The following is a 17,104-nucleotide window of genomic DNA, read 5'->3' as shown; positions in this document are numbered from 1 at the left end:
GAGAAGGCCTGGATGGAGCGAGGGAACAGCGGCAGCGGTAAGTTCCTGTACTTTCCCCAGGGACCCCCACCCATATGCGGCCTTACATTACGCCGCGACCACCACCCATAGGCGGCCTTACATTCCCCGGCCCCCCCCCCGCTACCCTGCCTTACAATCGGGGGGTGCCCTACATTGGCGGACCCCCCCGAAACCCCCACCCTGCCTTACTTTCGGGGGGGTCCTACTTTCGGGGAAACACGGTATAACCTGTCGATTTCTAATCTGTGGAAACATTTTGTAGGCTTAGAGGGAACAGATATGAACAGGATAATTTTTAACCGAAATTATAAAAAAATTAACAATTTTACAAGCACAAAAAACAAACTCTTTGAAGATGTTACTGTAATCTTTTATTATTGTCCTCCAAGTCAAAACTCAGATCTACAGACAAGATCATGCAAAGATTCCTCAACTACCACACTGACCTGATTCGTACACATGGCTAATTCCTTATTATGCGTGCCTCTCATTTATCTCACAGGCCTCATCTATTGGAGACGTCTATATTTTCTGTTTTTATATTGTTCTCTTAATAACTGGGCTGTACGTAAGCAGGAATATCACACAGCACCTCGAGCCTCAGGTTATAGAATAACCAAACATTTCATGATTCAAGTGAATGTTCAATGACCCTGTTAACCTTCGTGGAGGCAGCTATGATGGGCGTAGAATATAATTCACAAAGAACCAGGTTTTAGAAGCCACCTTACAGGTTCATGATGATGTAAAGGGATTGTATGAAATTATAAGAACATAGTTATCTTGTTCCGAGAGCAGCACCACTCTTTTCCATAGACATCGTCTGCTTCTGGAAGGCTTAGAGCTGTGTCTAGGGAAAAGGTAATCTCATATAACCCCTTTAACTCTAGTGAGTTTTGAATTGGCTCCGAAGAATGCCTTTCTCCAAAGTCTGTTAACAAGGGTCATATTGATGGAAAAAGAAAATGAAGTCAAGCTGTGAACCCCACCATACTCATAATATCGGTATGGTAGAGAGGATTTACATAGACGGCCTTTTCTTCTACATGGCTGGAGGGACAAGGTCCTATAGGACACCTTTCACAAACCCACTCATGGTACATAATCTGATAAGTACATATGTGAATTCCCGATTGCAATCTTCTAATTCGTCATCGTTCTCTACGGTCCATCCACCTTCCCCTTCCATACTTTCTAATGTCATGAAGTGTAATGTAACAGCCAGTAGCTATAATAGTTTTTGCATGTTTCCTGCTCTGACATGTGTAGCTAGTGGTTATGGCAGTGATGAAAATAATGGCTTGTCTTTGCACCCGGTATTGACCGTCATGAATACGATCAGGAGATATATGATTGGAGCCCATGATAAAGAAGATCCAAGTCCCATCTGATGCACGTAAACCAGGAATATAGGTACTTTATGACCCTTTGCCCGGAATGATCTGCAGTTTACAAATCCAATAAGCAAACCTAAACATTCCTGGAAGTCTTTTATATACTTTAGTATGTATTCATGGATGTACAGTATATGACAGGAAGATCGAAGAACATTAGATAATTACTGTCCAAGGTTGATTAATCAGTTATCACACCCCATCTTAGGGCTTTTTATGGATGGATGAGGAGCCGGACACTAAGGGCTCTTGTACACTTGCGTTTAAAAAATCACTGCAATACTCGGCTACAAATGTGAGTCGAGTGTCCTGCGTATGATCTGCGTACAATGTTTTTTTTTTCTTTCTCACATAGCATCCGTATGACATGTGAGCGTCATACGAGTGCTATGTGAGTGTTATGCAAGCAGCGTCAGACTGGCTACCGGAGGAATCTCCATTAATACCAGTCCTGGCCGCGGTTACCTGCACTGAACTCCGGAGGTGTCACCTGAGCTCCTGAGTTCAGTCCAGTCGGTTTGCAGCTGTCATGAACTGAACCGCAATCACCGGGGAATCAATCACTCGACGCTCGCTGTTCAGTCCAGGCTGCACTCCGGAGCTCAGGTGACAGCTCCGAAGTTCAGTGCATGTAACCGCGGCCAGGACTGCTATTACTGGAGATTCCTCCGGTAACCAGTCCGGCGCAGTATGCAAGTGTCAAGGATCCATGTGACATGCGTATGCCATCTGTATGACATTCTTATGCCACCCGTATTCTGATTTTTTTTCTCTCGCTCCCATAGGCTTGCATGGGGGTGCGAGTGCTGAGACTTGGTGCAAATCGCAGCATGCTGCGATTTCACCGAGAGCACGAGTCGTGCCGTTAAAAATTTAGCAAGAGGACACGGCCTCATAGCGTAACACTGGTGCGAGTGCAATCCGATATTTTATCGGATCGCACTCGCACATGGAAATCGCAAGTGGACTCGATCCCTAACAGTGTTACTCATCTTAAGAGAAAAGAAAAGAGTCAGCTAAAAAAAAATACAATAAAAGAGATAGTTTTACCAAAAGAGTGAACAATTGGTTTTCTTAGGTAAAGAGGTTGTCCAGTTCTTCTTAATTTTTTTATTTTATAACCAGGCCCAGCTGTTGTGGCCACTGATTGGTTGAAATGGTCACATCCTATCCACGCTGGAAGAGTAAACAAGGAGACATTGCCCAGAGCAGCGGTCTGGAAGAACAACAGGATGACTAAGTTATAAGAGATTGAGGCCTTCCATATTGTATTGTGGCTAACAGGGCAAGAGAAATACTGACAGTGTAGGGCTTTATAATCGAGTGGGGGAAAAGGCAGGCAGAGAAGTATACTCAGGCAACCGTCATTAGATGGAAGACGGAGGGGCGAGTGGAAGCATGTGTTAATCGGCAAAGTTATATTAGAAAGGACTTGGACGTTTTGCAGAATGAGTTAGAGAAAGATCCTTTAACTCCAAAGGAAGACTTAGATTGCCTCCAGTAGAATTTAAGCCTAGTCTTATTTTTACTCCTCGACCAGCCCCTGAGGATTCCTCACTAGTACATCTCAAATTTGTAAAAAAAAATCATCTCATTTGAGAAAACTTGGACTAAAAATTACAACATCAATTTTAAACAATTTTCTAAATTTTTTAATTTAGAGTCCACTAATGCAATCAATTTGTTTTTCTGCCAGGATATTAATAGCCCATCTGGGCAGCCATTACAGCCCCGCTCATCGTATCTCTCTGCATTCGTAACACTCGATTATCACTCTCATTATTATCCCTTTATGTCACGATAACACTATCTGATGCAAGATCTTAGCCTCTCCCCTTTGTCTCTCTCCGCCTATTTATTCTTTTTTTATACTTACTTTCTTGTATATTCTAAATAATTAATGGACCTGCAAGCCCTTGTTGACTACACTCTTTAGATTTGCACACAATGTTCTTTTTTTTGCTTCCTTTTACTCTCCTTTGAAATGACAATTTGAAAATATAAAAACAAATTCTCCTAAATTGTTCGGGAGTATTTCATCATGTACTTAATTTTGAAGCATGGCTAACTAAATTTAGATAAAGTCCTAAAAGGATGCAGGATGATATTTTCTGTCCTATATTCCTACAGATTTTATTGCTCACTTCAAAGGCCAGAAACTAAAAGCTATTAATTATGATCCAACAAATCCCCAGGATAGGATGAAATGTATTATCTCACAGAGATTCACGGGACAGAAATCCAACTCAGTGCTGCTAAAATAAAAAAGGGACCATCTCTGAAAATGGGTTTCATCCTAGTGTGTAGTGACTGATAAACAATATCATTCAATAGACCAGGGCATTAAATATACGATGATGGAATTATTACTGCGCTTAGATGGGTCCTTCAAGTCAGGGGTGTCACCAAATGCTAAAAACATTGAGGATATAGTAGAAGTCTTGTTAACAAATGCAAGAATTCTGCCTGAAGCAAAGTGCGATGACGGTGCGAGCGTGTTACCATACCTTCCACCTTCAGTGACTCCAGCTGAGATTATGAGATTCCAAAGGGGTATGTAATCAATACCATGAATGGTAAGAAGAACAAACAAATCAATTTTGGAACAAATGAAGACCGATATGTCACTCAAAGCAAGGATCACCAAGCTACGACTTGCCTACTTTGGACACATCATGCCAAGAGAGAAGAAGGACATCATAGTCAGAAGAATAGAAGGAACAAGGTGACGAGGAAGACCAGCCAGCTGATGGGTTTATACTATCAAGTGAAGAAGACCCTGGTGGGCCTAGCCAGGCTTGCACAAGGTCGATCTTCCTACAGAGAGTTCATCCATCAAGTTGCCATGGCTAGAGAGCAAGCTGAAGGCCCTTAAAAAAATTGCTGGGCTGATCTCAATTTCTCCTCGGGAGTTAAAGTCCCAGTTCTCTTTTTCTACTTTCTTGATCGTTAAGTAGGACACATAAAACAAAAATGCCTGTATTTTATGCAGTCAAAAAAGGAGCATCATGGGGTTGAGTGCAAATTAAACACAAAACTAGCATCAATTTGTTTTCTATTTTGTTTCCTCATCAGGTATCATAATTGGAGATTGGCCTTCAAAGGTTTTGTTATTTCTAGAAAGTAATGTTTTTTAGAGTGAAATAAATCCCATCAGAATAGTATGCACTGGACATTTTATATCACTGGATACCCAACATGGTATATTTACTTGGCATCTGAATCTGGACACACTTTTTCCCTTTGCTTTTCATTACCCACTACTGCTTCCATCTTACTTCCCTTTTCTGTTCTTTCTCTTCCACCCTTCTTTTCTGTATCTTGGATCTTCATACTTGAAGAGAAATCAGTTTCAACATTTCTGGGGTTTTTTTTTATATAGTCTTAAGATTTGCCATTTAATGTGTTTGATTATTTTTATGCTGTAGCATTAATTTTTATACGTTTGTATTTTTGACCACAGCTTATACTCCTGCAAGGTTTTTCTCCTCCTAAGTGATAAAAACCCACAAAAACCTACTAACTCACTGTCTTAGGTGCACATTCAGATATGTGGCTCTAATTTTAAGTGGAGTTCAAGGACAAATGATAGTTAATAGCCAAATGGATCGAGATTGAGTTATAGGTTATTTCCGGGGCAAATTCAAACATTTGCTGCTAGACGCTGATGATATCGAGGATGTGACTCACTAAGCTCTTGCATGCATTGCCCTTGGATGGAATTGTACACTAATACAAAAATATTGTTACACACCCTCTTAAATACCCATTGGGAAATGGGTCCCTATTGGCCGGGAAAAACTGAATTTGCTTACAAATCTGATGAACAGTGGATAACAGGAGAGAGGGTTATTCCATTCAATAAGCCTATAACTAGTTTTGATGCTTTACTACCCATTCAAGGGAATATTTATCCTCTTTTTTTATGCAAATAAATGTGACTGGTTTGCCAAAACCCAAAGGGCTAGCAAAGTAACACATCTGCACATTTGAAGGAATAGCAAAAATAGCTACATCCTCTTGTAGACAAGAACAATCAGATGTGAGTGGTCTTATGGTGTCATAAATTACCGTCCTAGTAAACCATACTGGCAAAACGAGGAAACAACTAGTGCCATGATATTAGAGGACCTTATAGGGACTTTGTTCCGGCAACTCAATAGGGAAGAATTGTGTTTCCACATTCCTACAAAACAATACGTGACTTATTGTACTTCCAACTGTTCTGCTACCAAACTATGTAGCTTTGCCTGGATTGTATCATACTAAAAGACAGATTCTGGATATCTAGTACACTGCGTGCACAATTATTAATTGTTAGGCAATTATGTTAACCATTTCATCATTTTTATGCAGATTTTTAACTCTGTCTCTAAAAACTTGAATGCTTGTTGGATGAAGGAGATCAGGTGATGTGTTTTTGTGTAATCAGGAAGGGTGTAGCCTAAATATATCAACACTATTTATCAAGGTGTGCAGAATTATGAGGCAGCTTGTTATTCTCAGCACAAATAGGCCAAAAAGTGATTTATCTGATTCTGAAAAGTCGTTAAGTCTTACAGAGGGATGCAGTAGTCTTGAAATTGCTAATATATTGAGGCAGGATCACAGAAACATCAAAAGTTTCAAATAGTCAACAGGGTCGAAAAAAATGTATTGAGAATAAAAAATTTACATTAACTGCAAAAGATCTGAGAAGAATCAACTATGAAGAGACCAAGAAGCCATTATCCTCCAGCGCTGCCATATTCCAGAACTGCAACCTCCCTGGAGGGCCCGGAAGTACAAGGTGCTCACTGCTCAGAAACATGGTTGAGGTAAGGAAACCAACCACTACTGAACAAGACACAAAAGTTGAAATGTCAAGACCAGGTCAAGAAATATCTGAAAACAGATTTTCAAAAAATTTAATGGACTGATGAAATAAGGGTGACTCTTGATGGATCAGGCTGGATTACTTACGGTCATAGACCTCCACCAAAGTGGAGGTGGGGTACTGCTATGGTCTGGTATTATTATATATTAACTAGTTGGACTTTTTCGGGTTGAAGATGGACATAAAATCAACTCCAAAACCTACTGCCAGTTTTTAGAAGACAGTTTCTTCAAGCAGTGGTACAAGAAAAAGTCTATATCTTTCAAGAAAACCATGATTATTATGCAGGACAATGCTCCATGACATACACCGATGTCTCCACTGCTTGGTTGTCAGTAAAGCCTTAAAGATGACAGAATAATAACATGGCCCTTCTTCAGCTTACCTAAGCCGTATTGAGAACTCGAGGGCCCTTCTTATATATGAGATTTAGTGAAGTGAAGAAAAACAGTCGTCTGTCTGCACGATGTCTGGGAGGCTGTGGTTGGTGCTACTCAAAAAGTTGATCATCAACAGATTAAAAACAGACAGACTCCATGGATAGAAGAATTATGTCTGTTACTGAAAACAAGGCAGCTATATGTCTTTTAAATTTAGAAATGTATTTTTGTACTTTTCCAGTTGTTTAGTTTGTATTCTCACTTTAACAGATGAAAATAAACATTTGAGGTGGGAAAATTTAAGTTTTTCGTTTAGCTGCCCAATAATTGCGCGCACACAGATATTCTCCTAAGGCCGGTTTCACACATCCGGCTTTTCGCCGGTTTGCCGGATCCGGCGCTCTCCCATACAGTGACTACAGTACAGTGACAGCGCAACAAGCGCCGGTCACGTGCTGTCATGTGACCGGCGCATGTGACCCGGAAGTTACAGCGCTGTCACTGTACTGTATTGTCTGTACGGGAGAGCGCCGGATCCGGCAAACCGGCAAAAAGCCGGATGTGTGAAACCGGCCTAACAAAGGCAAAACCTCAAATTTACGTTCTTAAATATTCAGGTTTGTTAACTTTTTAGATTGACCGACAGCTTTGTAGTTGTTCAATAATAATTAATAATCAAAAATACAAATTGCCTAATAATTGTGCACACAGTGTAGTGTATCCGCCATATTCCTAGTCATATATTTGGACATGACCTATCAGCCACCTACATTGTCATTATGGGGATGGGCTTTACAACGTGTTAAAAGATTTAGACTTTCTGAAAAATTCTCAGCGTATTTATAATGAAGCAGGACAATGCAAACTATTGCCCACAACAAAGAAAAGATGGAGAAAACTATCAAAGTGATGATTTGAAAGCTTCTTAGTGGGGTAAATTCTCTCATCCTTCATGGAAAATCTGCTTTGTGTAGCACTTTTGAACGTTATTTGACTCATCCGATCTTATGGTTACTCTGTCTTATAAATATTTGTCTTCATAGTATGTGTTTCTCAAAGTGAGAAGGCTCATAAAGGACTGACATTGATGGATTACTCCACATACAATGGAGAATTTACATGAACTCCCCAGTGATTAGACGACACCGGAGGGTTAATACGGTCATCTGTGAAACATTGAACACTTCTGATGAACAGGCCTATAGGTTTCATAATCAGACTTATGGAGAACAACACCTTCATGCTATTTAGCTGTACCCCTTGACATGGTACAATTGGGAGAGTTGTAAAAGACTGAGACTTTGATATAATTATAGTAGGGGACCTGCACCCTACTGGGTAGATGTACTATGCTTTATAGACGGTTGAATATTATAAGATGTATATGTTTGTACAAATGGCTGCCATGTAGCGGCAAGTCAATTTTAGATTAGATGTTAGATAAGATAGGCTTAAGGTAGTGGAAGGGAGGGGTAGCAGATGGTAGGAAAAAGGACAGGAGGGAAGGCTCGAGAGGGCATCAGTACATAATAGGGTTCAAGTGTGAGAAGATGTGGTGTCTGTGCTAGGACCAGTCAGGGAACCCTGAGGTAACTTCGAGAGGTCTGGAGCCTACAGCTCACCCCAACAGGCTTAGACAGTCACGGAGCAGGAGAGCCATCGGAGCTCAGAATCAGACAAATGTGACTGGAGTTAGAAGGAAGGAGACAGAGAGACCCTGGAACTTGAGGACAAGATCCAAGATAGCAGGGGACAGGTCGAAGAGCAGTACCCCACATGGAGACGAAAAAAGGAAAGGAAGGCCATGTCTGTCATAGCGGTGTTGAGAATAAAAGTGAACACTTCTGGTTGGCTAAGTGAACTCTGGCGTTACGTGTGTTACTGATTGTCCACAATGGCGACTGCAAGTGAGGTGATTGAGACCGTCCTGGAGAAACCAGTAAGTGTCATGCACACCACCCAAAGTGACATCTGCACACAGTCTCCTTGGGGAAGGAGTGTGGCACCCATGCGGCCTGGCACCTTCCTTCATAATCACCCATCTTCTATTTTTGAAAACTTCGTTAAACTGAACTGACCTTGGTCCTGGCAGATCTGTGTGTTTATTGTACTCCTTGGTGAAGGTATAGATACAAAGCAATAGGTGATCCATTAGTTTGGTGGGGACATAGCCTTGAAGTGGCTTATCTCATCGAAAACACATGATAGTTTGGCCAAGCCTTCCTATTACTGGGAGAGACAACAATCATCCGCTGTTTAATGTGTATGGCCAGCTTTGGAGGTCAACAGTGTGGCCAAAGTATTGATATTTATGTACTTAGTTTAAGCCATGGAGGCTGAGAAAGACAAATAAATGACATTTTTATAGCCGGCAATGGAGTCTGTAACTGAGTCTGCCGCAGTGCCTGTGAATTATTTCAATATCTAATACTGTTCTTATTCTTTTGTGTAAAAAAACAAACATTTTTTTAAAACCCTAGAAACAGAACTCAGGGCTGCACTGACCCATGACGTCCCACGTGTGAACATTGCATTAGTTTGTACAACTCAACACTGCAATCTGAACCGCTATGCTTCTGAATAAATCGTTGTCTGTTCTCTGTCTACAGCATCTTTTACCAGGAATTTCCAACATTGATTTGAGATTTTATATATAATATATATATAATATATATATAATTTTTTTTTCTTTTTCTGAAACCATGCTGGGCCCAGATATAAAAAAAATTAAAATGGAAAAAGACTGGACATCCACAATAAGATCAGTTGACAAAGTCCTACAGTTTAAGGGTAGATTTCTTTCTAACATAAGGTCAGATAACCCTATATAGTGTTTTTTCGAACATGTAAGTTTTTAAATAACAGAACGTAATACATATTTGTCACTGTTTGGCCATATATATCTGTATTTTGTCATGTATTTCTGAGATAAGTAAATTTGATGAAAGGACAAAATAATCAGAGCAAATATCGCCAGTGTATATTTCATATTGTCATGGGGATGAATACAATGGGATGAATTTAGTAGTTTCATTACACCAGATGACAACTGGATAGAGCTTATCATTGGCTCGCAATATTTTTTGGCTTGTTTTTAATCTGTGCTAGCCTAGCTGGGAAGATGGCAAAAAAAAAAAAAAAAAAGACTAAATGGTATTGTTATGGCAGGTGTGCATTTCAGCATACTGTAGCCAGCTCAGTTTTTGGAGGAGGTCTTCTCTGAGGATGCTTCGGATTTTGGCGCCTTGGGTTGACCCCCTCCCTTGCCTCCCTCAGATACTTCTTTTTTCTCGTCTTTCTTTTCTTCTTTTTTCTCCTCTTTCCGTATGGTGACTGTACTTGAGGAGTAACCCTTCCCACCGGAGTAAGAACCAGGGGAATATGGGTAACCGATGCCAAACATGCTGCCTCCTCCCACTGTGGTCAAACGAGTCTCTTCTCCTTCAAGGAGTTTCCTGTAAATAAAAAGGATGTGGTTAAAGAGACTGACCTCAAAGTAGCATTTAGAATAAAGGTTAAAAAAAAAAAAAAATAGCACAGTTTTTTTGTTAAAAATGTTAAAAAGTTCTGAACCTGAAGGGAAAAATACATGCCGTGTGTCCCCGAAAATAACACCTACCCCGAAAATAAGCCCTTGCATGATTTTACAGGATTTTTGCAGTATTCTTGAAATATAAACCCTACTCCAAAAATAAGCCTTAGTTACAGTCAAGGCCAGCATTAGGGGGGAGTCAAACTGCGCAATTTCTCAGGGCCCCACTCTCTTAGGGACCTCAGCAGTTGTATTCCGAGGTTCAGATTGTTTAAGGACCTTTGATGACTTCACAGACGTGTCCCCAAAGCTTTCTGAATTGCAGGAGTCTAAAAGAACTGAACAGGACACAGGCTGGTATGCAGGACTGGCATTAGGAGTATGGGAGAGCGAATTGGGAAATTTCACAGGGTCCCCACTATAATAAGGGCAGCAGGGTTTAGATCCTGATGCTGCTTAAGGACCTTTGTGACATCACATTATGTAACTAGGTTGTCATTAAAAGTCGTCCTAATTGCAGGAATCTAAAGTTAAAGAGGAGACAGGCTGGTATGTATGTATGTGCAGTGTGTGGATGGATAGATAGATAGACAGACATACGAGTGTGGCGGCCCTGCGGCTTCAGGTGCCACAGGGTACTGCACCTCACCCGGGGGCAGTATTCATCTCGGATACGGATGAGGTCATTGCCGGTAAACCACCACCACACATCCAACAAACAATTCGGGAGCTCTATCACTGGGACTGGGCCAGGGTAGGTGCCAGGGGTGGCCATCACGAGGTATGGGACCTCTTGCCACTAGTTCAGCAACCTGGGAGGCTGGGGACCTGCAGGGGAAGTGAGGACCCATCTCACACAGCATTCAGTTAGCTCCTGGCGCAGCCAGTGCCAGGTCAGACTCAGTAAGAGACATCAGAAGAGACTGCACAGAAAGGAACCCGTGGTCAGGAGCTGGAGGCTCGACCCGGGTTCTTAGTAAGAAGGGGAACCCAGGGTTTGTGGGGAGTGCAGCCCATTCCTCGGCCCAGGAGCTGGGGTGGAGGGAAGACCACTGGAAAGGACACACAGAAGGAAACACCGGCCTTGACCTCTGAACTATCCGGGATCGGCTGGAGCCCATTACAGCAGAACACAGCACTCCAAAGGCGGTGTAACTTCAGTGAGTAAAGAACTTGACCTGCACCCTCTGTGTTGTCCCATCATTGCCGACGCTGCCATCATTGCGCCCCTGTGCCATAGGTGACTACTACTCCCAGCATCCTCCCTGGGGCCTGAGCTCTGCCTGTGGAGAGCTGTACCATCCGAGCTGCATTATCATCCACCCCAGGGAAAAAGTCCCGCAGCGGTGGATCCCATATTTAGCAGCACACCACGAATAACACCGCCGGGGTCACGGAACTGGGCCAAGCCGCTGTGACAACCCAAACAGACACCGGCCCGGTGACTAGTAACCCTTGGAACCCCGTGGGCGCGTCGGAAGTCTTACACACAGGGTTTGGAAAGTTATGTTGATGTTCCAAAATGTAATAAGACCATGTTTGAATAAATGTAGATTTTTTTTTTGGTTCAAGAAAAAATGTGGATTGTTGTTCATTGAAAAAAATAAGACATTCCCTCAAAATAAGCCCTAGGCCATCACTTGCAGCAAAAAATAATATAAGACCCTATCTTATATTTGGGGAAACATAGTATTAAATGGGAAAACATTGGGTGGCATAAAAAAGGACTTAGGCATAATAGTGTCAGGTAGCTGCTGTAAAAGAAGATAGGATCAAACAGGTCACAGTTATCGTTCTGGACTGTCCAGATATTTGAAGTTATATGTGATAGATTTCTAGAGATGGGATGTTAATACAAGGGTTTATTTTAAATCAATAGAGTCAGGAAGGAATATTTTTTTTTATAAGATTAGGGTTATTTATCTTAATGGGTCTTGTTGTATTCTCTGGATGAACTTGCAGGATAAGAGGTTAAACATAATGTGATCATATTATGGCTACCGCACATATCCGGACATTCTTCTATGACTCAATTACCTGTATGCGGCTATTTCAATATCCAAAGCCATCTTGACATTGAGCAGATCTTGGTATTCTCTCAGGTGACGAGCCATTTCTCCTTTAGTAGTTCTTAGAGCATTATCAAGTTGGTTGATGGTTTCCTAGAGAAATTATGAGACATTTGAACATAACTATAAAAAAAATCAATAAGTGGACTGAATGTCAAGAATTGCAGTGTTTTGAATAGCAGCAGTGTTTTTATTACTATTACGCTATTATTATTTTACTTCATATTCTAGATAACGTGCAAAATCCATATAAAACAAAAAGTAGGAAATGTGCCTGGATGTTATACTTTCCAGTCTTTATAAAACAATTGGTGAGTATTATGTCATATGTAGAGCGGCAGCTCTCTAACACCGGTGTCAAAAGACACCGAACATCTATTTCCAAAATAGGCACTATCAAATATGACTTTGCTGAAGTGTTACCTGCATTTGCCCTATCTCCTCATTGTTCCTGTCGTCCGCCTCCTGGAGCTGCCTCTCAAGTGACTCATTAGAACTGCGCAGGGCGTCAATCTCCAGAGTTCGGGCTTGTAGTTGTCTTCGATATTCTGAGATCTCTTCCTTGGCTTGGCGAATGTTGTCGTTGTTGCGGGCTGCCTCTTGGGACACGTTGGCAATCTTGGCATGGTACCACTCCTCAGCTGATTGCTGATTACGGGTGGAAAGGACCTCATATTGCATGCGGATTTCCTTTAGAGCAGCTGTGAGGTCAGGTTTACTGACCACATCCATCTCTACAGTGATCTGTAAGACAAAATGTTATATATGTTAGTCAGCAGCAGACCGTGCTTTCTCTACCTCGGCTGAATATCTGGCTACCCCCTGTCCACCTCAGTCCGTTCCTTCAACACATGCCAAGGATAGGACTACAGTTCACACCACCCCTGCCTGCTTTTCTCTAGGCCATTCCTTGATCACCTCTCCTATGTATCTGACTACCATTTCTCTATCTTTAAGTACCATTTTTTATATACCTGTGCTATGTGCCAGACCACATTTACTCCAAATCACTTATATACCGTGATGCTCAACACTATGTGCGTATATGCGTACTGTGATGCTAGTCATTAGGTAGCGCTAGATACAGCTTGAGTGCAGTGTGAATGGAAAGGTAGTCAAACAAGCCGGGATCAGGAACCAGGAGGGCACGACAGGACACAGTGAGTTGGCAGGGACAATATCAAGATACAGGCTGATTGTCAAGATTCCAGGAGAGTACATATAAGGTACAGGGAGAAGGAGGAGACATGGTCAGGGGAAAGTCCAACATCAGAAGCCAGGTGGTAACGAAAAAGTCAGAGGGGCGGACAGAGCACAGTCAACTACAGTCCAGGGTGACGAAGCCAAGATCAGATAACTATACACAAAGAGCCAAGAGCACTTACTGTGGAACCAGGAAATACAGCTGGTGATGTTTCGGGTAAGCATGCTCCCTACACATAGCCACACAGCTAGGTCAACCACTGTGTGGATGAAGGACCACCACATCATAACCATGTCATGGCCAGCCCAATTTCCAAACCTGAACTCCATTGAAAACCTCTGGAATGTAATCAAGAGGAAGACGGATAGTCACAAGCCATCAAACAAAAAAGAACTGCTTACATTTTTGCACCAGGAGTGGCATAAGGTCACCCAAAAGCAGTGTCTAAGACTGGTGGAAAGCAGCCAAGACGCATGAAAGCTGGGATTAAAAATCATGGTTATTCCACAAAATATTGATTTCTGAACTCTTCATAGTTATAACATTATTAGTATTGTTGTTTCTAAATGATTATGAACTTGTTTTCTTTGCATTATTTGAGGTCTGAAAGCAATGCATTTTTTTTGTTATTTTGACCATTACTCATTTTCAGAAAATAAATACATTTATTGCTTAGAAATTAGGAGATGTCAGTAGTTTATAGAATAAAAGAACAATTTACATTTTACTCAAAAAATATACCTATAAAAAAAAAAAATCAGATAAACTGAAACATTTGCAGTGGTTTCTTAATTTTTGCCAGAGCTGTATATATCAGCATGATCCCACACATTCTAGACATATATACAGTGGGTACGGAAAGTAATCAGACCCCTTTATATTTTTCACTCTTTGTTTCATTGCAGCTATTTGGTAAATTCAAAAAAGTTCATTTATTTTCCTAATGTACACTTTGCACCCCATCTTGACAGAAAAAAATCAGAAATGTAACTTTTTTAAACAAGAAAAACTGAAATATCACATGGTCATAAGTATTCAGACCCTTTGCTCAGTATTGAGTAGCCATGAGTCTTCTTGGGAAGGATGCAACAAGTTTTTCACACCAGGATTTGGGGATCCTCTGCCATTCTTCCTTGTTGATCTTTTGCAGTTCCTTCAGGTTGGATGGTGATTGTTGGTGGACAGCCATTTTCAGGCCTCTCGAGAGATGCTCAATTAGGTTTAGGTCAGGGCTCTGGCTTGGCCAGTCAAGAATGGTCATATGGTTGTTCTGAAGTCACTCCTTTGTTATTTTAGTTGCGTGCTTAGGGTCATTGTCTTGTTGGAAGGTGAACCTTCGGTAAAGTCTGAGATCCAGAGCACTCTGGAAGAGGTTTTTTTTCAGGATATCTCTGTACTTGGCCGCATTCATCTTTCCTTCAATTGCAACCAGTCGTCCTGTCCCTGCAGCTGAAAAACACCCCATAGCATGATGCTGCCAACACCATGTTTCACTGTTGGGATTGTATTGGGCAGGTGTTGAGCAGTGCCTGGTTTTCTCCACACATACCGCTTAGAATTATCACCAAAAAGTTCTATCATCATCTCATCAGACTAGCGAATCTTATTTCTCATAGTCTGGGAGTCCTTCATGTTTTTTGCAAACTCTATGCGGGCTTTCATATGTCTTACACTGAGGAGCAGCTTCCGTTGGGCCACTCTGCCATAAAGGCCTGACTGGTGGAGGCTGCAGTGATAGTTGACTTTGTGGAACTTTCTTCCATCTCCCTACTGAATCTCTGGAGCTCAGGCACAGTAATCTTGAGGTTCTTCTTTACCTCTCTCACCAGGGCTCTTCTCCCACGACTGCTCAGTTTGACTGGACGGCCAGGTCTAGGAAGAGTTCTGGTGGTCCCAAACTTCTTCCATTTAAGGATTATGGAGGCCACTGTGCTCTTAGGAACCTTGAGTACTGCAGAAATTCTTTTGTTATCTTGGCCAGATCTGTGCCTTGCCACAATTCTGTATCTGAGCTTCTTGGGCAGTTCCTTTGTCCTCATGATTCTCATTTGGTCTTTCATGCACTGTGCACTGTGAGGTCTTATATAGACAGGCGTGTGCCTTTCCAAATCAAGTCCTATTGGTTAAACTAAACGCAACTGGACTCCAATGAAGGAGTAGAACCATCTCAAGGAGGATCACAAGGATTTGGACAGCATGTAACTTAAATATGAGTGTCTGAGCAAAGGGTCTGAATACTTATGATCATGTGATATTTCAGTTTTTCTTGTTTAAAAAAATTGCAAAGATGGGGTTCAGAGTGTACATTAGTGAGAAAAAAATGAACTTTTTTGAATTTACCAAATGGCTGCAATAAAACAAAGTGAAAAATTTAAAGGGGTCTGAATACTTTCCATACCTACTGAATACACTAGAAGGATCCTATGCATTCTAAACACACACACACACACACACACACACACCACTCTAGAGGACTTACCACCAATCCATCACATCATGGTCACATTACCAGTCATATGATTGTGATGTCACCAAAGGGCCTGAAGTACCGCAGAGTACAAGACCTGTGGTGACATCATGTGACCAAAAGTCCTCGAGCAGTCTCTATAATGAATATAATCAGTGTAGTTCCTTCTGTAGATGCTGGGGGATCCTAAGAGTAGGGGCCCTGGGAAGCTGCCCACTTTGCCTTGTCCTAATGTCGATCCTGATCCTATGCCAATATTTTCCTACGCCACTTATTTTCTCAAACCATTTACAAGTTCTTAGAAAAAAACTAAAATTTTAAATACATTTAGTTATCTACCAAAAATCTCATTTTTTTTATTGATGTCTGGACATAACAATGGTCAAAAGTGACCAACTAATGAGATGTCACAATAAATAGCCAAATAACTAATTGCGGTTCCAAAGGGACATCTGCAGCTTGTATCCCCAATGATCGGAGTGGTCTTCATATCCGCTGTTACTATCCCTGAGCCGTTATTACCAAGTCCACAGAACTGCAATTATATTACTATCATTTATTATGGGTACTGTGAATCAAACAGAAAACTGCACAGTGCAAACATCTGCTTTATGGAAATTCTGACGCTTCATCCCTTCACAAGAGAACGCTGGCAGTGCAAGTGTTAAGCCAATGCCTGCTGACTGTAAATCCCAGCAGAAGACCCAATGAATTATGGGTAAAACAAATGCATTAAATGAACAGCTGGACATTGGGGATTGGGGGAGTAAGTGCCGGCTCCACAGCGCGATCTTTAGAAATCTTATTATCATCCATCTCCCACAGGAAACACTTGTGCGCTGAGCAGTGGAGCCTGTAAGACGTCTCTGTACAGAGGCCATGTATCACGGGCTGAGACCGGCTGCATCCGCTATAATATCTTCATCGCGGGATGCTGAATCATTATATCACATGGCGGCCAGTCCGAAGTTTTTATACCTTCCTTACAGACAGAAATATTTCTTTTGGAATGGAGAGCGTCATTGCCCCTAATTGGGAACAATTGCCATTCTATTCAAGGCTGTGTATAGCACTAAACGGGGTGTCCACTTCAGATCTTTTTTATTTACAGCAATTGTCCAATATGAGATAAAAATTAAAAAATAATAAATAGTAGCTATT

The 17,104-nt window shown here is 41.5% G+C and overlaps 1 protein-coding gene across 1 annotated transcript in view; it reads right to left on the bottom strand.

Moving 5' to 3' along the window:
- Positions 1-369: 369 nt before the first annotated feature.
- LOC142304107 (low molecular weight neuronal intermediate filament-like) overlaps positions 370-17,104 on the bottom strand; it is a 29,558-nt gene continuing 12,823 nt past the window's right edge. Inside the window, exons 2-4 of the mRNA XM_075346150.1 lie at positions 12,696-13,016; positions 12,241-12,365; positions 370-10,126 (exon numbers count right to left, since the gene is read on the bottom strand). Coding sequence (XP_075202265.1) covers positions 9,868-10,126; positions 12,241-12,365; positions 12,696-13,016 — 705 coding nt within the window. The 3' untranslated portion in view covers positions 370-9,867. The remainder of the gene's footprint in view (positions 10,127-12,240; positions 12,366-12,695; positions 13,017-17,104) is intronic.

Source organism: Anomaloglossus baeobatrachus, chromosome 4, assembly GCF_048569485.1.
Source record: "Anomaloglossus baeobatrachus isolate aAnoBae1 chromosome 4, aAnoBae1.hap1, whole genome shotgun sequence".
NCBI classification, from domain to species: Eukaryota; Metazoa; Chordata; class Amphibia; order Anura; family Aromobatidae; genus Anomaloglossus; species Anomaloglossus baeobatrachus.
The sequence above is the reverse complement of the archived record's forward strand: the minus strand, read 5'-3'. Positions and strand labels throughout refer to the sequence as shown.